This window comes from Hemitrygon akajei, chromosome 29, assembly GCF_048418815.1.
Source record: "Hemitrygon akajei chromosome 29, sHemAka1.3, whole genome shotgun sequence".
Taxonomy (NCBI): domain Eukaryota; kingdom Metazoa; phylum Chordata; class Chondrichthyes; order Myliobatiformes; family Dasyatidae; genus Hemitrygon; species Hemitrygon akajei.
The window spans coordinates 5,076,160-5,103,787 of NC_133152.1; the positions used below are offsets into that span (position 1 = coordinate 5,076,160).

Genomic DNA, 27,628 nt, shown 5'->3' on the forward strand with positions numbered 1-27,628 from the left:
CGCAGCACTGAAATAACAACACGCAGTCAGTGAGCTGTAGTTGCAAAAGAGGTTTATTCAAACTTCACGGCCTCGCTTTAAAGCCTTCCTGTTCCCGCCCTCCCTGGGCGGGAATGCTGTAGGGGGCGCATATTCACAGTCTCGTCCCGCGCGCGGGCTTTTCCCCTTGCTGGTGAAACAGGCGTGGCGCCCTTTTTGGGACCGGCCTCAATGCCGGTGTGCGCCACTTTGTGAGCCGGTTCGAGTGCGCTGGGAAGTGGGTCGCCACAACAGTTTGTTGTTCAGTTTGGATTTGGGCTGAGCCAGAATTTACTTGCCCATCCCTGACTGCACTTGAGAAGATGGTGGTGAGCTGCTACAGTCCATGAAGTATAGGGGCATCCACAATGCTATAGGAGGGGGTTCTCAGATTTTAAGGAATGGCAATATATTTCTAAGTCAGGATGATATGTGTCTTGGAGGCCAACTTCCAGGTGGTGCTGTTCTCATGACTTCGCTGCCCTTGTCTTTCAAGCTGGTAGAGGTAATGGGTTTGGAAGGTGCTATCTAAAGAGTCTTGGTGAGTTTCTGCATTGTATCCTATAGATGGCATAGTACTGTTACTGTATGTTAATCGTAAAGTGAGTGAATGGTTGTGGATAGCCTGCTGTATGCTTTATGACATTGAGTCTCGGGAATGTTGAAGATACGTACATTCAGGCAGATGGAGATTATTCCATCACAATCCTGAGTTGTTCTGGGCTGCTTTAGGGAATGAAGACCTTAGCTACTGTCCATAGGATTCCTGGCCTGCTCTTGTAGCCACATTGTGCATATGGCTACTTTAATTCATTGTCTAGTCAATTATAACCCCCCCAAATATTGACACTGGTGGATTCACTGATGCTAAGTCATTGTATGTCAGGGCATGACAGCTGGATTTTGTCCTGTTGGATCCATCATCATTGCCTGGAACTTGTTATGTGGCAACCATTAGCCCAAGTGTGGACGTTGTTCAGGTCCTGCTGCATTTGGATGTGGATTGCTTTCTTATCTGAGGAGTTGCAAATGGTGCTGAACATTGTGCAGTCGTCAGTGAACAGCTCTGCTTCAGGCCTGGTGCTTGAAGGAAAGATGGCATGTTTAAGATTAGATTTAAGGTTGCTGCCAAAACAATGCAAGTAGAGCAAAGAGTTTCAACTTTGATTAAAAAGAGAAACAAAAGGAGAGGATATGTTGACTTACACTGTACTCAGAATGTCCCAAATAACTTTACAAGCAATGGACAACTGTTGACATTCAGTTATTGTTACTGTGAGTGAAATATTTGCTTCTGAAATTTTGGAGATAGATTCCATGAACAAGTGAAGGAACGAATGGATAAACTATCTTTTGTGCTACAAAAATAGAAAATGCCGGTAGTTCTTGGCAGGTCAAGCAACATTATTGTGGAGAGAAGTGGAATCAGTTTTCATGTATTGGGTCCTCAAACTTTTTTTTGTAACGTTGGATGGGGAGGCAGGAAAATGCTGCTGCTTTTTGTACAAAACCTTGAGATAGTTCATATCTAGTTGACTTGGGGGGGTGTTATTTAACGTCTCATTTGAAACTAGGGAGGAATATAACAAAAAACTTTTAAGCCCATGATTGGGAATGTAAAGCATCCATGGAAAATAACTGAAGTGAGCAAGAAGTGAAGAAATTTCTTTGGGTATAAAGCACTCACACTGACTGAATATGTATGGAATAAGTTTGCTGAAATCAGGAAGCAGAATGGGGAAACCAAAACTGAAGTCCAGATAGAGGTGACAGGATCTGCAAGGGTTGATCTATATGCAGAAAAATTGAGGATGAAGTGGAATTATTCACCTATGCTAACATGAGGCATAGATTTTTGTCCAAATAGACATGCCGTTTTCAAATGAAGGTATTAGGGTGATGGGAATTATGGTTAAAGAACTGAGCACATTACTCAAGGCACTAAAAACTAAGTCTGAATTGATGTTTTTAAGAAAAAATAATGAAATCGCCAATAATGTGATGCCACTGGATTTAATAATAGTTCTTCACGATTGAAGAATGGCAAGCTTAGTTTTCTGCTAAAAGTGCAAAGATAACCTTGGACACAAAAGGTTAGTAAGCCTGACTACTGTAGAAGGATTGGAAATAAACAGTCAGTTACAAAAAAGAGAAAATCATGTATAGCCAAGTCAAAGGTATATGGTTTTCATGAAGAATGAAGAGGACTCAAAGGAAATTACTGTAAATGAAATATTATGTCACTCCCCCTCTCCCCACTTTCTTGCTCTGGCTTCTCATCTTTTTTAACCAGTCCTTATGAAGGGTCTCGGCCCAAAACGTTGCCTGTTCATTCGTTTCCATTGATGGTGTCTGACCTGCTGAGTTTCTCCACCAGTTTGTGTGTTTTGCTTTGGATTTCCAGGATCTACAGATTTTCTTTTGTTTGTGTCACTACAACTACTTTTTCATCAAATTCTGAATTTAATTTATAATTATTTCTAAATTACTCCATAAATTGCCGCCTATATATCTAAATCTTTGTTAATGCATCATAAACTGCTGCATTCGAATTTTGCACAGAGATCTCCTGTATTCTAACTGAAATTGTTAATTGACCCATTCTGGCAAAAAGTATTTTCTGGGTCTCTATGCTCCCTGCTCCTGAAGTCGCTGCCACACAATGTCTCTGAGATTTCCTCTCTTCCATTTTGTGACCTCGCATTCACTCTTAAGTTTTATGATGAGAAAGAGAAGTTGAGTAAAGATCCCCTTTTTTCAAGAGCCTGATGGTTGAGGGATAATAACTGTTCCTGAACCTGGTGGTGTGAGTCCTGAGTTTCCTGTACCATTTTTCTGATGGCAGCAGCAAGAAGAGGACATGGCAACACACCCAACATGCTGGAGGAACTCAACAAGTTGGGCAGCATCCGTGAAAACAAACAGTCAGCTGTCCATTTCCACGGATGCTGCCGCACCTGCTGAGTTCCTTGTGCTTGTTGCTTTGACCCCAGCATCTGCAGAGTACATTGTGTTTAAGAAAAGGACATGACCTGGGTTGTGGGGGTCCCTGATGATGGATATTGCTTTCTTGTGACAGTGCTCCGTATTGATGCGCTTAATTGCAGTGAGGGCTTTACATGTGATGGGCTCGACCATATCTACTACTTTTTGTAACATCTTCCATTCAGGGACATTGTTGTTCCTTTCCGAGTCTTGTGGGGAATCAGGCAGCAACTTGCTGTTTCTTTAACATTTTTGTGTGTGTATGTTACGAGGTCGAGTTACTAGCTTGTGTTACGTATTCGGGCAACAATAATATAGACGAGTTAGGCAAGGGGTTTTATAACAAATAACACGTTTATTAAACACTGATAACAAACCCCCTTCAAATGTAAACAAACCCAAACAATGATCCGAGCTCAGCTGCTGACAGCTGGTCAGACAGTTCTTAATAGCTTTGCAGTCTCAAACAGTCTTTAAAGTAGTATTGAAAAAAACAGTTCTCCAAAGCGAATTGCCGAATGAAAACAGTTCAAAGAACGATATGCCGACAGTTCAAAAGCTCACGGTACTTTTAAAAGGAGAGACTTTTTAAAGCGATGTAAATTCTCTTCCACGTCGATGTCCTTCGATTCCCAGCGTCGAACTCCCACGTTGAATTTTATTAAATATAACAACTTAAAGTGACTGACCTTCCTTCCACAATATTCTCAATCTCCCGCTTTTTCCAGCGGAGACTATCGTGAGAATAGTAAACGAAATCCTTCCGAATGAGGATCACACAAGATCGAAGTCAATCCATCGAAAATCGATTTTTCTCGATCTCCACTTTCCAAACTTCTCTTCACTCTCCATTAGCAAAGAAACCGTTGGCTCTGACCTTTTAAAACTTTAGGCATTAACAAAACTTCATTTTTAACTAAACTGCGTCATCACATTAAATCACACAGTGATATGAAGCCATCTTGGCAAATCCAGCCACGATGGATTTCTACCCTGAGGTGATTTCTACCCTGTAGAAAAAAAACCTGTCACATGACCTCTACTGGCGGGAAAATGACATCACTCCACCATTACCTCATGTCCAGTATAACTTCAACCCCAGTCACGTGACAAGGGTACCACTATCACGTGTCACGGGTACGTAACACCTCCCTCCAAAAAAAAAACATTTTTGGTCTGACAAGAACAAAAATTTTAACAATTACTTACAAGAAAAACAAATGTATAAATCATATAACATACACAATATACAATACAGTAGGAGTGTTACAATAAAAAAAAAAACCACTCCAAAAAAAAAACATTGTACATTCAACATCGAGATAGACAATCAGCAACCACATTATCTTTACCTTTAATATGAGTTATCACAATATTGTACTCTTGTAACATCAAACTCCAATTTAACAATCTTCTGTTTTTGTTTTTCATCTTACTCAGAAAAACTAACGGATTATGATCAGTGTAAACAATAAGTGGTTTTTGAGTTGTACCAACATATACCTCAAAATATTCTAAAGCTAAAACAAGAGATAACAATTCTTTCTCTATTGTTGAATAGTTTCTTTGATGCTTATTAAATTTCTTAGAAAAGTAAGCTACTGGATGATCAACCTCATCACCCTCATTCCTTTGCATCAATACTGCTCCCGCAGCTTCATCACTAGCATCCACAGCTAATGAAAAAGGTTTTTCAAAGTCAGGTGCCTTAAGCACAGGTTGTTGACATATCATTGTTTTCAATTTTTCAAATGCTTCCTGACAAAACACTGTCCACACAAACTTCACATTCTTCTGCAGAAGGTTAGTTAATGGAAGGGCAACATTAGCAAAATTCTTACAAAATTTTCGATAATATCCTACCATTCCCAAAAACCTTCTGAGAGTTTTTTTCCCCGTCGGAGTGGGAATCTCTAAAATTGCCTGAACAGGAGCTACCTTACCTTGACCTACAACATAACCAAGGTAAGTCACAGTAGCATGTCCAAATTCACTCTTGGCTAAATTAATAGTCAAGTTAGCTTTTGAAAGCTTTTCAAACAATTTCTCCACCGCAATAATGTGTGCTTCCCAAGTATCATTTCCTGTCACTAAATCATCAATATAAGCATCAGTATCTTTCAAACCCTGAATCACAGAATTAATCATCCTCTGAAAAGTACCTGGGGCATTCTTCATCCCAAATGGAAGAACATTATACTCATATAACCCAGATGGAGTTACAAATGCAGAAATCTCTCTACCTCTGTCCGTTAATGGAACACACCAATACCCTTTCAATAAATCAATCTTTGTAAGGAACTTTGCTTTTCCAACCTTATCTACACAATCATCTACTCTAGGAATTGGATATGCATCTGTTTTCGTTACAGCATTCACCTTCCTATAGTCCGTACAAAACCTAATACTACCATCAGGTTTTGGCACCATAACACATGGCGAACTCCAATTCGAGTTAGAATGTCTAATAATATCATTCTCTAACATGTATTCAATTTCTTTCTCAGCAAGTTCACATTTTTCCATGTTCATCCTATATGGATGTTGTTTAATAGGTTTGGCATCTCCAACATCTACATCATGTGAAGTTATAGTAGTCCTTCTCGGAACATCTGGAAACAAATCCTTATACTTAAAAATCAATTCCTTCATCTGTTGTTTCTGCTCTAGCTGTAAATGTGCTAATTTCTCATCCATATTTTCCAAAATAGTCGAATTAGGTAACCTAACAGAAACAATGTTAGATTTAGAATGAAAGTCAGATGAATCATCTATCATGTTCCCAGTTAAATCCAACTCATTCTCACTAACCACAACAGTCACAGTATCAGATTGTTTCTCAAAATATGGTTTAATCATATTTATGTGGCAAAGTTGTGTTGACCTTCTACGATCTGGAGTTTTTATTACATAATCCACATCATTAACTCTAGACACAATTTCATAAGGTCCATGAAATCTAGCTTGTAAAGGATTTGTCTGCACTGGGAAAAGAACCAACACCTTATCTCCAGGCTTAAACATCCTCATCCTAGCTTCCTTATCATACCAAGTCTTCATTTTCTCCTGAGCCAACTTCAAATTTTCCTTGGCTAAGCTACAAGCTCTATGTAACGTGTCCTTAAATTTCAAAACATAGTCCAACAAATTAGTATGCACTTCCTTACTAATCCACTGTTCCTTCAATAAAGCTAAAGGTCCTCTAACTCTATGCCCAAACACAAGTTCAAATGGACTAAAACCTAAAGATTCCTGTACCGATTCCCTTACTGCAAATAAAAGTAAGTTTATACTCTCATCCCAGTCACCTTCATTCTCCATACAATATGTCCTAATCATATTCTTGAGAGTAGAATGAAACCTCTCCAAGGCACCTTGCGATTCTGGATGGTATGCAGACGAAGTAATTTGCTTAGCTCCCAATTTATAAACTATCTGTTGAAACAATCCAGACATAAAATTACTACCTTGATCAGTTTGTATTTCCTTAGGCAATCCAAAATAAGTAAAGAATTTTATAAGAGCCTTCGTCACAGTTTTAGCTTTTATATTCCTAAGTGGTACTGCCTCTGGAAACCTAGACGAAGTACACATGATAGTCAACAAATACTGATAACCAGTTTTTGTCTTTGGTAATGGACCAACACAATCTACAATAACTTTAGAAAACGGTTCACCAAATGCTGGAATAGGTTGTAATGGAGCTACTGGTGTAACCTGATTTGGTTTACCCACAATTTGACAAGTATGGCACGTCTTACAAAACATCGCCACATCTTTTCTTAAACCAGGCCAGTAAAAATGTTTTAAAATCTTGTCCACAGTTTTCCTTACCCCTTGATGTCCACCTAAAGGCACACTATGAGCTAAAGTCAAAATCTCATTCCGATAAACTTTAGGAACAACTACCTGATAAACAACATTCCATTCCTCACTTGCAGGAATTGTAGGCGACCTCCACTTCCTCATCAACACTCCTTTTTCCAAATAATATCCTACTGACACCTTCTCAATTTCACTACCTAGTAAAGCTTGTTCCCTTAATTTTACAATCTCAGGATCTCTATTCTGCTCTGCTATCATCTCCTTCCGAGACAGAGATAAATCTTCATAGTCAGACTTACTCCCAGAATCTTGTTCAAACAACGAAGGTAAGAAAGTCTCTGACACATCCTCAAAACTCAAATCCTGAGTTGAACAGTCATGAGTAACAACCTCATTCTGCACATCAATTTTTTTAGCCATTGCTCTAGTCACAACACAAGAAGAATCTGTGTTAGAATTCACCTCTGGTTCCTCTAATTCCATTGTCAAATGCACTTCAGGAAAAACTTGTCCACCTGCCAAGTCATTACCTAACAATAAAGAAATACCCTTCACAGGTAAGCTATGCTGTAATCCTACCTTAACAAATCCTGTAACTAACCCTGACTTTAAATTTACTTCATGTAAACGTACAGGCATAAAATCACTTCCAACACCTCTTATGTAATTTACCTCACCAGTATCACTCTCTTCATTAAACTTCAACACACTATCTAACATCAGTGATTGAGAAGCTCCAGTATCCCTAAGAATCTTTATTGGCACCAGAGTAGATCCTTCTTTCAAGGATACAAACCCTTCAGTTATAAAATGATCATATCCCTTTCTAACTTTGTCAGACTCTAACAAATCCTCATTTGTGTTTACCAAACCCTGTAACTTTACAGGTGCTTTAGTATGTTGCACACAAGCATCCGGAACTGCTTCCTTCTCTTTCTTTTTCAATTTGAAACAGTTAGCTATTACATGGCCAGGCTTCTTACAATAGTTACAAATAAGACCAAACTGTCTTTCCTTCACAGGTTTTCCTTCCTCCTTACCTCTCTCATTAACCTCTGATTTAATTCCTGATTTACCTTGAGTCTCCATATTATTTTTCCTCTTAAAAATTCTACCCTGAGGAAATTTATTCTTATGGATTATAACATACTCATCAGCTAATCTAGCACAGTCCTGCAATTTATCAGTATCCCTCTCATTTAAGTAGGTCCTTACTTCAACAGGAATGCTTCTTTTAAATTCCTCCATTAAAATCAGCTCTTTCAATGTCTCATAGTCCCCATTTACATTTTTAGAAGAAACCCATCTCTCAAAACACATAGCTTTATCATAGGCAAATTCCACATAAGTCTTTTCCACAGACTTTTTCAAACTCCTGAATCTTTCCCTGTACGCTTCTGGGACCAATTCATACGATTTGAGAATATTTTCTTTCACAATATCATAATCTAATGCTTGCGCAGCAGTTAAAGCTGTGTAAACGTGTCGTACCTTGCCTTTGATTACACTCTGTAATAACACTGACCATTTATCTTTTGGCCACTCTAACATCCGAGCAATAGTTTCAAAATGTTGAAAATATCTCTCCACTTCTGTTTCACTAAATGGAGGGACCAATTTAATTTCTTGGCTAGCAACAAACGGTTTTTTAGAATCAGCAGACTGTTCTACAGACCTTAATTTCTCCATTGCATATTCAAAATCTCTCTGCTTTTGTTCAGCTTCCAACTTACACCTTTCTAACATCATTTGTTCAATTTGCAACTGCATCTCCAGATTACTTATTGGAAACGATTCTAAAATCGATTCTTCAAAAGCACCCGAAGCCACATAATGTGATGCGATCTTTCTCTGTATTACAGCTTTTGATGTAGTTGGCAAAATCCCTTTAAGATGCAACCGATTAGCGATCTCAGACACTTCAGTTTTTTTCGCCTTCGCTAACAAATCCGCGACTGGCGAATCCAGAAACTCATCAATATCCATCGTTGCCGAATACCACACACAAGCCAATCAAACAAAAAAAATCGAGCAATCCCCGTTACCAAAACACCGATTCAAAATTCAAAAAACTTTTTAAACTCAAACAATTCAATTCCGAACGTAGCCCCCATAATTATGTTACGTATTCGGGCAACAATAATATAGACGAGTTAGGCAAGGGGTTTTATAACAAATAACACGTTTATTAAACACTGATAACAAACCCCCTTCAAATGTAAACAAACCCAAACAATGATCCGAGCTCAGCTGCTGACAGCTGGTCAGACAGTTCTTAATAGCTTTGCAGTCTCAAACAGTCTTTAAAGTAGTATTGAAAAAAACAGTTCTCCAAAGCGAATTGCCGAATGAAAACAGTTCAAAGAACGATATGCCGACAGTTCAAAAGCTCACGGTACTTTTAAAAGGAGAGACTTTTTAAAGCGATGTAAATTCTCTTCCACGTCGATGTCCTTCGATTCCCAGCGTCGAACTCCCACGTTGAATTTTATTAAATATAACAACTTAAAGTGACTGACCTTCCTTCCACAATATTCTCAATCTCCCGCTTTTTCCAGCGGAGACTATCGTGAGAATAGTAAACGAAATCCTTCCGAATGAGGATCACACAAGATCGAAGTCAATCCATCGAAAATCGATTTTTCTCGATCTCCACTTTCCAAACTTCTCTTCACTCTCCATTAGCAAAGAAACCGTTGGCTCTGACCTTTTAAAACTTTAGGCATTAACAAAACTTCATTTTTAACTAAACTGCGTCATCACATTAAATCACACAGTGATATGAAGTCATCTTGGCAAATCCAGCCACGAACTGCCCCACCTGACAGGGTGGGTCTTCCTTTTATACCCTGTAGAAAAAAAACCTGTCACATGACCTCTACTGGCGGGAAAATGACATCACTCCACCATTACCTCATGTCCAGTATAACTTCAACCCCAGTCACGTGACAAGGGTACCACTATCACGTGTCACGGGTACGTAACACTTGACACTCAACCCAGCATGGATGGAAAACATGCAAGGAGCCGCCCAGGACCACTCACCTTAAAGTCTGGTGTGGATGTCACTATTGGTGTTTTCATACTATCGTAGATTCTGGACTACAGAGCGCACCTGATTAAAAGTCGCAGGCTCTAATTTTAGAAAGAAAATCAATTTTGTACTTGTACAAGCTGCACCGGATTTTAAGCTGCAGGTGTCCCACGTTGTAATATGAGATATTTACACAGAAAGATATTACACGTGAGGATTTTTTAACTTTTAATTAAATCCGTATGGTAACATAAACAAATACATATTGCAAATGCTTTTTTTCGAACCGTGCCTGTAACACGGTTACTTTTAAATATACATACATATTGGTAACACACAAATTACGTTGCGTATACTTTTTTACTGAACAGTGCACGAACAACATTCCAATATCTCCTAACGACTGATAAAAAAATATATACTGCAGCCTACCAGGAAAAGTTATTGATCACCTTTAACTTAAAAGCTGCATCATATGTTTGCAGCGGGTCTAATGCGCTCGCCCCCTCCTTTCCGTTTATCGCAAACTGGTATTTCCCCACAAGACGCGGCGAAACCGGATGTGACGTTATAGCATTCCGGGATGTAGTGAAAACAAATATACTTAAAACACTTCTAACTTTAACTAGAAAATACTAACAAATGAATTACTAAGCGAAAATATTATAAACTAAATAACTGCCATAAAGGCAGCACAATGCTTTTCTTCGAGTGTTTTCCATGTTGATGAGGGTGAGTACAAATGACTGATTTACAATAATTTAATTGTGAAAGTGCGCTTGATTTATCGTACAATTTCATTGGACCTCTGTGAACTACTGATCAATTTTATTGGTCTACTGTTACGAGGCAAAATGTTTTTGGCGGCATGAAAAAAACCATGCATTAGCCGCACCGTAGTAAAGGCCGCAGTGTTCAAAGCTGTTCAAAGCATGGGAAAAAAGTAGCGGCTTATAATCCGGAATCTACGGTAGGCTGTGATGCAGCAAGACAATATACTCTGTTATACTTCTGTAGAAGTTTGTCAAAGGTTTAGATGTCCCAAGGAATTGTATTTGCGTGCTGGGCACAGGACAGGTCTTCTGAAATAACACAGAGGAATTCAAAGTTGCTGACCTTCTCTACCTCAAATCTTTTGAAGAGGTCTGACTTGTGGACCTCTGGCTTCCTCCTCATGAAGTCAATAAGCAGCTCTTTGGTCTTGCTGACATTGAGGAAGAGGCTGCAGTTGTGTCACTACTCAGTCGGATTTTCACTCTCCCTTCTATATGCTTTCCAGGTGTGGCTAGAAATTTCCTTCCACTTTCTATGAGACACCATGTGATAATTTTACTAAAATCTTAAAGCTATCAATAAAGATTGCTATTTTGGCCCTGCTTAAATAATTGTTAAATGGGTTATTGATAAAAGAAGTGAAGAATGTTTTTGATTGTTCACCTCATTTGAACACTCAGAAGTGAAGAACCTGGAAGATTTTGCATTTGGCTTGCTCAGACGCTATCAAGAGAACATTGTTGATGCGGTGACTGAGCTACAAACCCTGCGCAACATCTTGTCTATTTGTGAGGATATATCTGATGGTGATAAACAGGTATGAAGTAATTTTTTTTCTATGTTTAAGTATAATCTATGTCTGAAATGCTTTGCATTCCTTGACGTATTGCCAGATATACTTTTAATTTTGCAATACAGTTACACTTGGGTGAACCGACCTAATATTGGTTCTCCCTTTCCTACCCACTTAGTCTGCGTATGTTGGGCTCATCAGCGGGTCCAGTACTGACCATGCTTCAGCTGATGTACTCTACCCCAAAGTCTTTTGTCAGGAGGATAGTGCTTCTTTCTTATAAAAGTTGAATGCTGTTTTTTTAAATGTCTCCTTTTCCTCCTAATCCTCAGGTAAAAAAATCCTCATTAAGGAATATTCTGGAGCATTTTGACTTTTCATGGTAAACGCCCTGTATAGATTGTTATTGCTCAGCTCATCTTGGATTTGTGGCAGGACCTTATCAATCTGGGATTTATTTACCTGCCGTGGGTAAATGTTGGCAGTTCGAATAGCACAGTTTAGCCCAATAACTTGTGTGAAATAAATACTGTTGATCAATTCTTCAGTTGTATTTACCACTTAGATCTTATTTCACCTTTCAAAGTGATGATGATCTAATTTCATAGACGGCCTTTTCATCATATCAATTTAGTTAGGAAAAATGTAATTCATTGGCTTAACATTAATTTATATTTGTGCAAGAGGGTCCAACTTTCTGCTTTCATTTGAGTGTACAATTGTTTTCTATACTATCACTGTTGAAAGACCTAACTTTATTTTTCATGCCTCTTACCTGTATATTCCTTAAACAGTACACTTTGCTTAACTGTTAAAAGCTGATAAGTTGCTTTGAAGGATCCTGTTCAGAACATATGTAAATTTAGTATGCCAGATAATCTTCTGGATAAGGTGGCGCCAGCATACAACACTCACACTGTCGACTTCTTCCAGATAGCTCTTAAAGAAATCCTTTTTCCTACTTTTACATCTTTTTTTTTCCATCTTAAATGTGTTTCTGGAATTGGAGAGCCTGTGATTTACAGTTCAGAGATCATTTGAATGATCCAGCATTTTGCTGTTTGCAAGAAGATTCTGGGTAGCAAGCATGTACTCGGATGGCCTCAGTGCAAAGAAATTTCAAGATGGAGCATGAGACATCGTTCGACTCCATATCACCAGTTAAAGTGTCCATTAATTGCCAGTTGCCACCGTCGAGGAAGGTTGAGATAGTGAGGCAAATGCAGAATGCGAGTGAAAGCTTTAGCGCTAACGTCCTTCCTTTTGATCGCTACTGGAGAAGGAATCCGAGAGCAGCCTATCACTGTATGGCTCCCTGTGGCAGGCGAGTAGGCCTCGGCCTCGTGTGGTGTCCCTCTCTTTTGATGAATGTTGCTGGTATTGTAGAATGGTATCATGTCTGCATTTATGGATTGGACTATTGCATTTATGAACTGTGGATTTTTTTCAGACTTGTGGTTTTTATATTCTGTGTTTTTTATTGCCCACGCCTTTTCCTCTTTGTTGTGTGAGGGGAAGGTGTTTGGGAATTGATGTTCTGTTGTGTTCTGTTAATTTTTTTTTGTGTGGGGGTGGGTGGGTGTGATGTTTCTCTTTGAACGAATTTCATGTTCTTGTTTCGTGGCTATCTGTGGGAGACAAATTTCAGAGTTGTATGTGGATAGATGCTTTGATAATAAGTGAACTTAAGGAAAGGTTAAGGATAGCACAATTCAGGTGTCTCGGTTCAGTCCTGACCTCTACTGCTGTCCATGTGTGGTTTACACACACTCTTTATGACCACATTAGATTCAGTTTATTGTCATTTAGAAACCACAAATGCAATGTAGTTAAAAAATGAGACAGTTCCCCCAGAGTGATATCACAAAAGCATATGACAAAACAGACTACACCAGAAAATCCACGTAACGTTTGGCAATCCCCAATCCAGAGTCCGGAGAGGCTACTGCGTATTAATATCGCGCTACCGTCTAGCACGTTCCCTGGAAAGGAACTCCAAATCCATCAGACAGAAACAAGACCAAAAACTAAAGCTACAAGACCTGCACAAAACCACATAATTACAACATATAGTTACAACAGTGCAAACATAGCATAATTGATAAAAAAAAAACAGACTATGGGCACAGCAAAAATATTCTAAGATGTTAAAGGACTGTGAGTTCAAAAGAAATCACCACAGTTTTCACAAGTCCCCAGGGTCCTGACAGACTCGCCATCCCATGCCAGCAGCAGAAGGGAATACCCCCGCTATGGACTTCCAAGGTGCCGCCCGACTCAGCCTCGCAGACGCAGCACACACCAAAAGTGACCTGTGAGTCCGTTGAAAGGACTCCAAGTCCGTCGAACCTCCGAGCCAACGCCCATCCCTCCGGTACAGCTTCTCCGAGCACCATCCTCTGCCGAGCGTATTAAGACAGCCCCGCCAACGGCCATCGGCAACACGACCCCGAGGACTGGGGGCTTGTTCTTCCCAGCAGAGTCCTGGACCTCACAGCAGCAGCAGCAACGAAGAAGGTCTTCCTGGAATTTCCCGATGTTTCTCTGTGCTTCCACGTCAGTTTTCAATCGATTATGATTGCGCACGGCACCCCACTTCACAAATAACAGATAATCAGTTCCGGAGTGGCCGTTGCAAGCTGCGTCGCGCCGCTATCTTGGAAGTGTATTGGTTGGTAAGTTAGTTGATGAGGTGCTTTATATGGATGTCAACTTGGCGGCACACAGAACCTGCTTCTGTTCCCTTCTAGGACTTTCAGATTGTTCACCTGTTAGTAAATGATTACTTAGTGCATTTGGATCATTGATTCTTAGACAGTTATACAATATTTCTGCAGGCAAAGTCATACTTTGAATTGTGATTGGGTGTCAGGAGCAAACACTGGGAGATGACAACTTATACATGTTAGAGAGTTTAATATATATTAAGTGACTGTCAATATGATATTTTATCAGATAAAAAGGGGCAATGATCCAATATTCTGGAGTCCTCAGTCCCCTCCAGCAAGCAAGGTAGCTAAATGAGACAACATTTAGCTATTTTAACCTTTCATTTTCAATGTTTAAGCACTATTTTGTCTCTTTTTTTGTATGAACAGCAAATTTTCACTTTTTGGGTCTGAGCACAGGAATAATGATATTGTAGCCATTAGTGAGACTTGGTTGCAGGAGGGGCAGGACTAGCAGATCAATATTTCAGATTTTCATTGTTTTAGGCATGATAGAGCAGGAGGGATTAAAGGGGGAGGAGTGACGTTACTAGTCAGGGAATATGTCGGAGGAGTGTTCGGTCAGGACAGAATGGAGAACTCGTCCAGTAAAACTTTATTGGTGGAACTGAGGAATAAGAAAGGTATGGCTATGTTAATGGGGCTATATTATAGACCACCAACTGTCCACGGGGTTTAGAGGAACAAATTTGTTGAGAGGATACCAGACTATTGCAAGAAACATAACATTGTTATAGGTAGGTGATTTTTAACTTTCCACATATTGACTGCAACTCCTGTACTGTAAAAGGACTAGATGGGATAGTTTGTCAAATGTGTTCTGGAAAGTTTCCTTGATCAATAAAAGTTCCAGTGAGAGAGTGTGCAATACTTGATCTGTTATTAGCGAAAGAGACAGCAGGTGACAGAAGTTTGTGTAGGTGAGTACTTTGCGTCAAGTGAGCATACTGCCATTAGTTTCAAAGTACCGTAGATTCCGGACTACAGAGCGCACCTGATTTTAAGCCGCTGGCACTAATTTTAGAAATAAAATCATTTTTTTAAATGTAAAGGCCGCACCGGATTTTAGGCCGCACCGGATTTTCGGCCGCAGGTGTCCCACGTTGTAATATGAGATATTTACACAGAAAGATATTACACGTGAGGATTTTTTTAACTTTTAATTAAATCCATATGGTAACAAAAACAAATACATATTGCAAATGCTTTTTTTCGAACCGTGCCCGTACGCGGCTACTTTTAAATATACGTTGCGTATACTTCTTTACTGAACAACATTCCAATATCTCCTAACGACTGGTAAAAAATATATATACTGCAGCCTACCAGGAAAAGTTATTGATACCTTTAACTTAAAAGCAGATTTCGCTCGGATCCAAAGCCGCTCGCGTAATCCGCTCCCCCCCTCCTTTCCGTTTCATCGCAAACGGCATTTAAAAGCAGATTTCGCTCGGATCCAAAGCCGCTCGCGTAATCCGCTCCCCCCTCCTTTCCGTTTCATCGCAAACGGCATTTTCCCACAAGACACCGCGAAACCGGGTGTGTCGTCATAGCATCCCGCGATGTAGTACAGAAAACAAATATAGTTTAAACTAAGTAGGGTAGGTAGCACAATGCTTCGAGTGTTTTCCATGTTGATGAGGGTGAGTACAAATGACTGATTTACAATAATTTAATTGTGAAAGTGCGCTTGATTTATCGTACAATTTCATTGGACCTCTGTGAACTACTCATCAATTTTATTGGTCTACTGTTACGAGGCAAAATGTTTACGAGGCGGCATGAAAAAAACCTTGCATTAGCCGCATCGGATTATTGGCCGCAAAGTTCAAAGCTGTTCAAAATGTGGGAAAAAAGTAGCGGCTTAAAATCCGGAATCTACGGTAAATATAGAAAAAGATAGGTCTGGCCGATGTGTTGAGATTCTAAATTGGAGAAAGGGCAATTTTGATGGTATCAGAAAGGATCTGGCAAATGTGGATTGGGACTGGCTGTTTTTTGGCAAAGGTGTACCACTTGGTAAGTGGGAGGCCTTCAGAAGTGAAATTTTCAGAGGACAAAGCTTGTATGTGCCTCACAGAATAAAAGGTAAAGATAACAAGTTTAGGGAACCTGGTTGAGGGAAAAAAAGATGTATAGCAGGAATAGACGGGTAAAAACAAATGAGGTACATATGAAGTATAAGAAATGCAAGTGAACACTTAAGAAAGAAATCAGGAGGCTAAAAGCAGACATGATGTTGCCATAGCAGACATGGTGAAGGCGAATCCTAAGAGATCATGCAGATATGTTAAGATCAAAAGGATTGCATGAGACAAAATTGGTTGCCTGGAATACAAGAATGGTAATCTATGCCAAAGAGATGGGGCAGATCTTAAATGAAAATGTTTGCACCTATATTTACTCAGGGCATGGGTACATGTTCTGCGTATGTTAATCAAAATGGCTTCTTTGTTAAAAGTAAAACTGCTTCTTTGTTATGCTAACTGGAGAGTGTTTTGCAGAGCATTCTCGAAGCTTCTCGCAGTCTGTTTAGGTTTAGAATTGCTGATAACGGGGATTGTATTCATTTGTTAACCAATGGGGTTGGATGTCATTTTTTTCTTGTGGGTCTGGGAGCTGGGATTTCGCGGTCTTTTGGGGAGCGGGGAAGAAGATGCCGAAGAAGGTGGACGTGTGCTGCACTGCTCGGTCGATCACTTTGGGTGGTCCCAGGTGCAAAGTCGTGGAGGTCGGAGGAGAGCGAAGGGTGGTCGAATGGTTCGATGGTTGAGCTCCAACGATGTGCACTAAATTGACTGAACTCTGATAAGTTTTGGTGCCTTTTACTTTATTTTCTTTTCCTTCATATATACTGTATTGTTAGTAATCATTTTAGTTCTAGTAAAATCCTTAAAGTATATTCTATAGCTGTATCTGGTGTGAGCTTGATTTGTGTGTGCGACGCTGTTGTTTTCCACAGCACCTGCGTATACGGGAGGCGGGGTTGGCGAGTGGCTGGAATTTTTCTCCTAGACATGTACCAGTCTGTCGCATAAGCATTACATTTGTGGGCTGCTTGTGGCCGGGATTGGATTTTCAGTGGCTGTGGAATCGCGCAGGCCAGTAGTGTGAAGATGGACAGAGATAAGATTGTAAGCTGGTGCGATTTAGAGGATGTACCCGTGCATTATGCATGTGTGGTGAGCGGGGTGGATTTTCGGGTTTCGGGGGATGCGTTAGTGCGTGGGTTGAGTTTGGTCAAAGGTATGGGGAAGGTAGAACTGGTAGCACGGAGGTGTGGTAAAGAGGCGGACTCTAGTTGGGTGTTGGTTTGTACGAGTGCTAATGTCATGACATTGGAGCTGCCAGCAACGGTCAGTGTTCCGGGGAGGTGGGGCCTTGGGGCTTCCACACCCTCTGGGAGGATGAGGGTGATGAGACACCGGAGGAGGAGCTAGAGCTAGAGTCGACCCCCGGGGAGGTGCCCATCCCTAGTAAAGGGGGCTCGGAGGGGGAAGGCGTGGCTGGGCCCCGCCCCCCAGGTAGGGTGGTGGCCTCCGAGCTGGCAGCCGCACTTAACTCCCTAGTGGGGGTGGCCATGGCTGAAGCTGGGGGTGTTCTCAGGAGCCAAGCCTACTCCGGACGGGGAGGTGGACTATGAGACCTGGATCAAGCATACGGTCTCTGATGCCAGGCTTGGATGAGGAGAAGAGGCAGTGATTGGTGGGAAGTTTGAGGGGTACGGCAGCGAAAGCAGCTCGGGAGTTGAAAAGCCCGGGGCTTCAGTGGAGAAGTGTAGAGAAGTTTTGGAGGGAGCATTTGGGATCCCTGGCTGCTTTTAACAGAGTTTCAACACAAGCGGCCAGTGAGTGAGTGGGCCAGTGAAGGAGTGGAGATTTGAGGCTTTGACTCGAGACACTTTGAAGAGAAGATGCGGAGGACGAGCTTCACTCCAAGTGAGGTAAGGCTGGGTAAGTTCCTTTCAAAGGAGAAAGTTTCAAAAGTTGAGGCAAGTATTGGGTAGGTCATGGCAGCTGAGTTCGGCCCTGTGGTTTGTTCATCCTGCAGCATGTGGGAAATCAGGGATACTTCCAGTGTCCCTGACGACTATGCGTGCAGGAAGTGTGTCCAACTGCAGCTTCTGGCAGACCGCATTGAGCGTCTGGAGCTGCGATTGGATTCATTCTGGAGCATCTGCGATGCTGAGAAAGTCGTGAATAGCACGTTCAGTGAGTTGGCCACACCGCAGGTAAAGGCTACACAGGCAGAAAGGGAAGGGGTGGCCACTAGACAGCGTAGCAGTGGGCAGGTAGTGCAGGAGTCCCCTGAGGTCATCTCCCTCCTAAACAGATATACTGTTTTGGATACTGTTGGGGGAGATGTCTCATCAGGGGAAGCCAGCAGCAGCAGCCGAGTTCATTGCACCATGGGTGGCTCTGCGGCACAGGAGGGAAGGAAAAGGAGTGGGAGAGCTATAGTGATAGGGGATTCGATTGTAAGGGGAATAGATAGGCGTTTCTGCGGCTGCAAACGAGAATCCAGGATGGTATGTTCCCTCCCTGGTGCAAGGGTCAAGGATGTCTCTGAGCAGCTGCAGGACATTCTGGAATGGGAGGGTGAACAGCCAGTGGTCGTGGTGCACATAGGTACCAACGATATAGGTAAAAAATAGGATGAGGTCCTACAAGGTGAATTTAGGGAGTTAGGAGATAAACTTAAAAAGTAGGACCACAAAGGTAATAATCTTTGGATTACTACCAGTGCCACGTGCTAGTCAGAGTAGAAATAGGAGGATATTTCAGATGAATACGTGGCTTGAAAAATGGTGCAAGGGGGAGGGATTCAAATTTCTGAGGCATTGGAACCAGTTCTGGGGGAGGTGGGACCGATATAAACAGGATGGTCTGCACCTGGGCTGGACTGGAACCAATGTCCTAGGGGGAGTGTTTGCTACTGCTGTTCAGGAGACTTTAAACTAATGTGGCAGGGGGATGGGAACAAGTGCAGAGAGATAAAGGGATGTAAAATGAGGGTAGAAGCAAAAAGTAGTAAGGTGAAGAGTAAAAGTGGCAGGCATGCAAATCCAGGGCAAAAAGCAAAAAGAGCCACTTTTCAACAGGTAATTGTATAAGGGCTAAGAGCGTTGTAAAAACAAGCCTGAAGGCTTTGTGTGTCAATGCGAGGAGCATTCGTAACAAGGTGGATGAATTGAATGTGCAGATAGTTATTAATGAATGTGATATAGCTGGGATTGCAGAGACATGGCTCCAGGGTGACCAAGGATGGGATCTCAACATCCAGGGATATTCAATATTCAGGAGGGATAGACAGGGAAGAAAAGGAGGTGGGGTAGCATTGCTGGTTGGAGAGGGGATTAACGCAATAGAAAGGAAGGACATTAGCCTGGAGGATGTGGCATCGATATGGGTGGAGCTGCATAACACTAAGGGGCAGAAAACGCTGGTGTGAGTTTTGTACAGGCCACCTAACAGTAGTAGTGAGGTTGGGGATGGCATTAAACAGGAAATTAGAAATGCGTGCAATAAAGGAACAGTAGTTATAATGGGTGACTTCAATCTACATATAGATTAGGTGAACCAAATTGGTAAGGGAGCTGAGGAAGAGGATTTCTTGGAATGTATGCGGGATAGTTTTCTGAACCAACATGTCGAGGAACCAACTAGAGAGCAGGCCATTCTAGATTGGGTATTGAGCAATGAGGAAGAGTTAGTTAGCAATCTTGTCGTGCGAGGCACCTTGGGTAAGAGTGACCATAATATGGTGGAATTCTTCATTAAGATGGAGCGTGACATAGTTAATTCAGAAACAAAGGTTCTGAACTTAAAGAAGGGTAACTTTGAAGGTATGAGACATGAATTAGCTAAGATAGACTGGCAAATGATACTTAAAGGGTTGACGGTGGATATGCAATGGCAAGCATTTAAAGATCGCATGGATGAACTACAACAATTGTTCATCCCAGTTTGGCAAAAGAATAAACCAGGGAAGCTAGTGCACCCATGGCTGACAAGGGAAATTAGGGATAGTATCAAGTCCAAAGAAGAAACATATAAATTAGCAAAAAAAAGCAGCACACCTGAGGCCTGGGAGAAATTCAGAGACCAGCAGAGGAGGACAAAGGGCTTAATTAGGAAAGGGAAAAAAGATTGAGAGAAAGCTGGCAGGGAACATTAAAAACTGACTGTAAAAGCTTTTATAGATACGTGAAAAGAAAAAGATTGGTCAAGACAAATGTAGGTCCTTTACAGTCAGAAACAGGTGAATTGATCATAGGGAACAAAGACATGGTAGACCAATTGAATAACTACTTTGGTTCTGTCTTCACTAAGGAGGACATAAATAATCTTCCGGAAATAGTAAGGGACCGAGGGTCTAGTGAGATGCAGGAACTGAGAGAAATACATGTTAGTAGGGAAGTGGTGTTAGGTAAATTGAAGGGATTAAAGGCAGATAAATCCCCAAGGCCAGATGGTCTGCATCCCAGAGTGCTTAAGGAAGTAGCCCAAGAAATTGTGGATGCATTAGTGATAATTTTTCAAAACTCCTCAGATTCTGGATTAGTTCCTGAGGATTGGAGGGTGGCTAATTTAACCCCACTTTTTAAAAAAGGAGGGAGAGAGAAACTGGGGAATTATAGGCTGGTTAGTCTGACATCGGTGGTGGGGAAAATGCTAGAGTCGGTTATCAAAGATGTGATAACAGCACATTTGGAAAGAGGTGAAATCATTGGACAAAGTCAGCATGGATTTGTGAAAGGAAAATCATGTCTGACGAATCTTACAGAATTTTTTGAAGATGTAACTAGTAGAGCCAGTGGATGTGGTATATTTAGATTTTCAAAAGGCTTTTGACAAGGTCCCACACAGGAGATTAGTGTGCAAACTTAAAGCACACGGTATTGGGGGTATGGTATTGATGTGGATAGAGAATCGGTTGGCAAACAGGAAGCAAAGAGTGGGAGTAAATGGGACTTTTTCAGAATGGCAGGCAGTGACTAGTGGGGTACCGCAAGGCTCAGTGTTGGGACCCCAGTTGTTTACAATATAAATGATTTAGACAAGGGAATTAAATGCAGCATCTCCAAGTTTGCGGATGACACGAAGCTGGGCGGAGGTGTTAGCTGTGAGGAGGATGCTAAGAGGATGCAGGGTGAGTTGGATAGGTTAGGTGAGTGGGCAAATTCATGGCAGATGCAATTTAATGTGGATAAATGTGAGGTTATCCACTTTGGTTGCAAGAACAGGAAAACAGATTATTATCTGAACGGTGGCCGATAAGGAAAAGGGGAGATGCAATGAGACCTGGGTGTCATTGTACACCAGTCATTGAAGGTGGGCATGCAGGTACAGCAGGTGGTGAAAAAGGCAAATGGTATGCTGGTATTAATAGCAAAAGGATTTGAGTACAGGAGCAGGGAGGTTCTACTGCAGTTGTACAAGGCCTTGGTGAGACCGCACCTAGAATATTGTGTGCAGTTTTGGTCCCCTAATCTGAGGAAAGACATTCTTGCCATAGAGGGAGCACAGAGAAGGTTCACCAGATTGATTCCTGGGATGGCAGGACTTTCATATGAAGAAAGACTGGATCGACTAGGCTTATACTCACTGGAATTTAGAAGATTGAAGGGGGATCTTATTGAAACATATAAAATTCTAAAGGGATTGGACAGGCTAGATGCAGGAAGATTGCTTCCAATGTTGGGGAAGTCCAGAACGAGGGGTCACAGTTTAAGTTTAAAGGCCTTTTAGGACCGAGATGAGGAAAAACTTCTTCACACAGAGAGTGGTGAATCTGTGAAATTCTCTGCCACAGCAAACAGTTGAGGCCGGTTCATTGGCTATATTTAAGAGGAAGTTAGATATGGCTTTTGTGGCTAAAGGGATCAGGGGACAAGGAGAGAAAGCAGGTACAGGGTTCTGAGTTGGATGATCAGCCATGATCATACTGAATAGCGATGCAGGCTCAAAGGGCCGAATGGCCTACTCCTGCACCTATTTTCTATGTTTCTACATGGAACAATGGAGAGGGGAAAAGCTCTCTGAGTACATATTTCGGATGGAGGGGATGCTTATGGGGTTGTGGCGCCGGGGGGTAGTGAAGGCACCCGACGTGGCTAGAGTTAGGAAGAGTCAGGATATTCAGTGGCTCTCTGAAGGAGGACAAGGCGTGGAGTAATAGAAAGGCATATAGAAAGGGCCCCCCTCCATCATTTGGGCAACTGATTAGAGTGGTGCGGGAGGAAGAGAGAGCAGTGGGGCAGAAAAGGAGCTCGGGCCACCGGGAGCGATCCTCAGCGATACAGGAAGTGGTGGCCGGGTGGAGGACCGAGAAACCCAAGGGGTCCCAGGGGTGTAGGGACCCCCCCCCGTTGGAGGGGAAGGACGGAAAGTACCCACTTTCAGTGCAGTGGGCTGGGAGTGGCGGCCATCCCGGGAGAGGGGGGTGGTGGGCAGCGTGTGCTTTAACTGTGGGAAAGGGGCATTTCCGGCAGGACTGTAAGCGGCCAAGGGTGTGCTATAGCTGTGGTGAGGAGGGACGCTTTTGGTGGGATAGTGAGAGACAAGACGTCCCGTGGAGGGCAAGAACCCCAGCGACTAAGAAGGGAGAGGTGTTGGGAAACTTAGGAGAGGCTCAGTGAGGGAATGGACTGGAGCCTCTGGAGGAACACATTCCCAGAAATCAGCTAGGGGACCACCAGGAGCCCAAGCCTTTATTCTGGATGGGCTGGTAGGACCCCGTGCCAGTGTGTGCCTACGGATGAGGGAGGTTACGCAAAAGCCTCGATATGGGATCGCAGGTTACCTTATTGTACTGGTTGTTCTACAACAAATACCTAAGGCACTTGCCCGTAACCCCATTTGACACCCTGCAGATTTGGGGCGTGAGTGAGGGTGATTATCCGTATGATGGGTACTTGTCAGTGAGATTGGAGTTCTTGGAGGGCGATGTGGGAGTGTCTGAAGCTATTGACACGTTGGTGTTGGTGTGTCTGGACCCGGTGGAAACCGGTGGTGCTGCCCTCCTGGTGGGGACTAACTCCCCTGTTGTGCGATGGCTCCTGGGAGCTTGTAAGGAGAAGGGGGGGGGGGAAACTTTCTGGAGATCCTCTTGGTGCATCCAGTGTTTCGAGCGGTATTCGAAGAAGGGGGTGCCCCCCCCCCAAGGGCTGGACCTGGAGTGTAAATGAGGGATGGTGTGGTGTACGCAGGTGAGTCCTAAGGTGATCTGACCGGGGAAGGTGGCACTCATGATGGGGACCCCCAGATTCCCCGGAGTGCCGGTGGGCGAAGCTCTGTTAGTAAACGCTCCGGATGATCTTGAGGGGGAGACACGATTTCCGGCGGGGGTGCTGGTGAGGCCTGAAGTGCAGAGGCCAGTGGTGGTACTTGCGAGGCGGATGGCCGTAAGTGTCAGGAACACTACGGCAAGAGAAATCACCTTTAAGAGAGGGATGCTGCTGGCACATCTGTTCCCGGTGATGTTAATGTCTAGTGCACCAGTGAGGACCCCTAATGGGGAGGGATTGGAACATTGAGGGGAGCTGACCGCTGAGGCTTTTAACTTCGGGGATTCTCCTGTGTCGCCGGAGTGGAAATGCAGGCTCGTGGAGAAGATGTTGAAGTTGGGAGCCGTCTTTTCTCGGGGCGAGTTTGATGTGGGCTGCTCCAAAAGCACCTGCCGCACCATCTGGGTGATGGAGGCTACCCCATTCAGAGAGAGGTCACAGCGACTGGCCTCGGCAGATGTGGAAGACGTGCGGCAGCACTTCTGTGAGTTGAAGGAATCTGGAATCATAGCTGAGTCCCGAAGCCCCTGTGTGTCCCCAGTAGTGGTGGCACGGAAGAAGAATGGGAGGGTGCGTCTATGCGTTGACTATAGGACTTTGAATCGGCAAACTGTCCGTGATCAATATACCATCTCAAGGGTCGAAGACGCGCTGGCCTGCCTGAGTGGAGCGAAGTGGTTCAGTGTGCTGGACTTAGGAAGTGGGTAATACCAGATCCCGATGAGTGAGGGTGATAAAGAGAAGACAGCCTTTATCTGCCCGCTGGGGTTCTTTCAGTTCGAACGAATGCCCCAAGGCATATCGGGGGCCCCAGCCACCTTCCAGAGGCTCATGGAGAGAACTGTGGGGGATATGAATCTGCTGGAGGTGCTGGTGTACCTGGACGATTTGATAGTGTTTGGATCCACTTTGGAGGAACATGAGGAGAGGCTATTAAAGGTTTTAAGCCGGCTTAAGGAGGAAGGCCTGAAACTTTCCCTGGACAAATGCCAGTTCTGCAAGTCGTCGGTCAGCTACGTTGGCCACATCGTTTCGCGAGAGGGAGTGGCTACTGATCCGACTAAGATAGAGGCCGTGACCACCTGGCCGAGACCACAGAAGGTGAGCGCTCTACATTTGTTTTTGGGGTTCTGTGGGTATTACTGCTGATTCATGTCACCTGTTGACTCAGCTGTTGTGTGGTTATCCTCCGGTGGGAAAGAAGAGGAAGGGGGACCGGGGACAAGACGCTGGAGGATACTGGAACCTGGCGGAGCCCTTTGGCTCGAGATGGGATGATAGATGTGAAGAAGCGTTCCAATCTCTGAAAAGGGCGCTGACACAGACCCCAGTGTTGCTTTTGCCGATCCCCAGAAGCCATATGTGCTGCACACTGATGCCAGCCGAGAGGGTCTAGGGGCTGTTCTGTACCAGGAGCAGGGCAAAGCATTGAGACTGGTAGCATTTGTCAGCTAAAGCTTGTCGCCATCTGAGAGAAACTATCCCACTCACAAGTTGGAGTTCCTGGCGCTGAAGTGGGTGGTGGTGGACAAGTTGAGCGATTACCTGTACGGAGCCAAGTTTGAGGTGAGAACGGATAACAATCCTCTCACTTATATCCTGACTTTGGCGAAACTGGATGCTACAGGACATCAGTGGTTGGCAGCCTTGTCGGTATATGATTTCAGCCTGAAGTACCGTCCGGGAAGCAAGAATGTCGATGCGAATGCTTTGTCACGTCGGGAGCCTGGGGAACAGGAGAAGGACGAGGAGTGGGAGAGCATCCCTGCCCCAGGAGTGAAAGCCATGTGTCAGTTTGCTATCACCATGAAGGCCGAGGGAAGGGGAAGGCTGGAGCGAGCCGTGGACCCTTTGGGGGCTTTTGATGACGCTCTGCCCCAAGCTTAGTGTAACCTGACCACATTGCAGACTAAACAGTTGCCGGAACTGAGTCCGGCGGAAGCGGCAGATGCGCAGCAGAATGACCCAGGTCTTGGCACTGTGTGGACGGCGGTAGAGAAGGAGGATGTGACGTTGGCAGAGAAGGCGAAACGTGCGTCCGTGCCTCTGTAATTGAAAGAATGGCCTCGGTTAAAGTTGAAGAACCAAGTCTTGTACTGGGTCATGGCGCCTCCGGACCAGCCCCAGCGTTTGCAGCTGGTCATGCCGGAGAAGTATCGGCGGACTGTACTCCAGGCCTTGCATGATGATTCCGGACACTTGGGGGTGGAAAAGACCTATGGATTACTCAAGGACCGGTTCTACTGGACCCGGATGAGGGGGGAGGTTGAAGAATACTGTAGGAAATGCAGTTGTTACATCAGGAGGAAGACCCTGCCAGCGTCGACGGCTCCACTGTCACACTTGCAGAGTGCAGGACCCCTGGACCTGGTGTGTATGGATTTCCTGTCGATTGAGCCTGACACAAGCAACACCGCAAATGTCTTAGGCATCATGGATCACTACACTCGATATGCTCAGGCGTTTCCCACTAAGGATCAGAAGGCGACAACAGTGGCGAAGGTGTTATGGGAGAAGTATTTTGTTCATTATGGCCATCCCAGGTGGATCCATAGTGATCAGGGGCAGGACTTTGAGAGCCGGCTTATCCATGAATTACTGACTATGCTTGGGGTTGAGAAATCCAGGACTACCCCTTATCACCCGCAAGGCGATCCTCAGCCAGAGAGGTTTAACAGGACCCTGTTGGATATGCTCGGGACGCTGGAGATTGGGCAGAGAAATAAGTGGAGTCGACATATTGGGCAATTGGTTCACTGTTACAATTGTACTCGCAATGACGCTACAGGGTACTGGCCCTATTATCTGATGTTCGGACGGGAAGCGAGGTTGCCGATTGACTTGTGTTTTGGGGCTGAAGCAGGTGAATTACCAGGGAAGCCCGACCTAAAGTATGTGTCCGATATGAGAAGAGAGTTGAAAAGGGCGTACGAGTTGGCTGAGGCGGTGGCTACCACATAGAATCAGAGGAGTAAGAGGAGATATGATCAGAAAGTGAAGTTCGTTCAATTACTGCCGAGCTACCGGGTCCTTTTACGGAATTTAGGACTCCCTGATAAGCACAAGTTGGAAGATTGATGGGTGGTACTATGTGATAGAGAGCCAGTTGCCGAATCTACCGGTTTACCGGGTGAAACCCGAGGATGGGAAGGGGCCTGTCAAGGTACTCACCTGCTGCCCCTGGGTCAAGCGGTGCAGATGGATAAAAGAGCCAGAGTGGGAGGTTATGCCTAGTATGAGGACTCTGAGAGGGCGCAGGGCGAGGGAAGAGCCTGCTGCGGAAGAGATGGGACGGGTCCTTACCCTGGGAAGGGATATTGATTCGGAAGACGACGATTCAGATGTGTGGCCCGTTTCCATTTGCTAATTCCCCAGTACCAGAAGAGGAGGCTCCTGGCCCTTCCCCTCCTGAGTTAGGTAAGAGAAGGGAGGGTGTTGATGGGCGGAGGGAGGGTGTTGATGGGCAGACTGAGAGGCCATCGGCATTGGGGGGAGAGAGGGTGGAACCCGAGCGCGAGCCAGAGGGTTCTTAGGTGAGGAAGGAGCCCAGTGAGGGAGGGGGTGAGGGTCTGACAGGTAGTCCTGAGGTGTCCGAGGCAGAAGGTTCTCAGATGAAGAGGGAGCCCAGTGAGGGAGAGGGTGGGGGTCTGACAGGAGTGTCCCCCATGGTGTCTGAGGCGGAAGGGTTGGCAGAAGAGGTACGGAGATTTCAGAGAAGTAGGCACCCCCCCCCCCCCGGAGCGGTTGACATATGCAGTGCCAGGAGAACAGACTGTGATCTCTACCACCCTGGGCAGTTATGTCGCTGCTTTCTGAACCTGGGTTGGGTTTTGTGTTTTGCAAGAAGCATTGGTGAACTTTGGTAATGTTATGAGGGCATGACTTATGTTGGTGGGGGGAGAATGTACTGCGTATGTTAATCAAAATGGCTTCTTTGTTTGTTAAAAGTAAAACTGCTTCTTTGTTATGCTAACTGGTGAGAGAGAGAGTGTCTTGCAGAGCATTCTCGAAGCTTCTCGCAGTCTGTTTAGGTTTAGAATTGCTGATAACGGGGATTGTATTCATTTGTTAACCAATAGGGTTGGATGTCATTTTTTTCTTGTGGGTCTGGGAGCTGGGATTTTGCGGCCTTTTGGGGAGCGGGGAAGAAGACGCTGAAAAAGGTGGACATGTGCCGCACT

The 27,628-nt window shown here is 43.8% G+C and overlaps 1 protein-coding gene across 4 annotated transcripts in view; it reads left to right on the top strand.

Moving 5' to 3' along the window:
- The window catches only part of zbtb40 (zinc finger and BTB domain containing 40), a 133,572-nt gene that overhangs the window by 43,083 nt on the left and 62,861 nt on the right, over positions 1–27,628 (top strand). For all 4 annotated transcript variants that reach the window (XM_073031656.1, XM_073031659.1, XM_073031657.1 and 1 more), the window contains one exon: positions 11,317–11,453. In XM_073031656.1, coding sequence (XP_072887757.1) covers positions 11,317–11,453 — 137 coding nt within the window. The remainder of the gene's footprint in view (positions 1–11,316; positions 11,454–27,628) is intronic.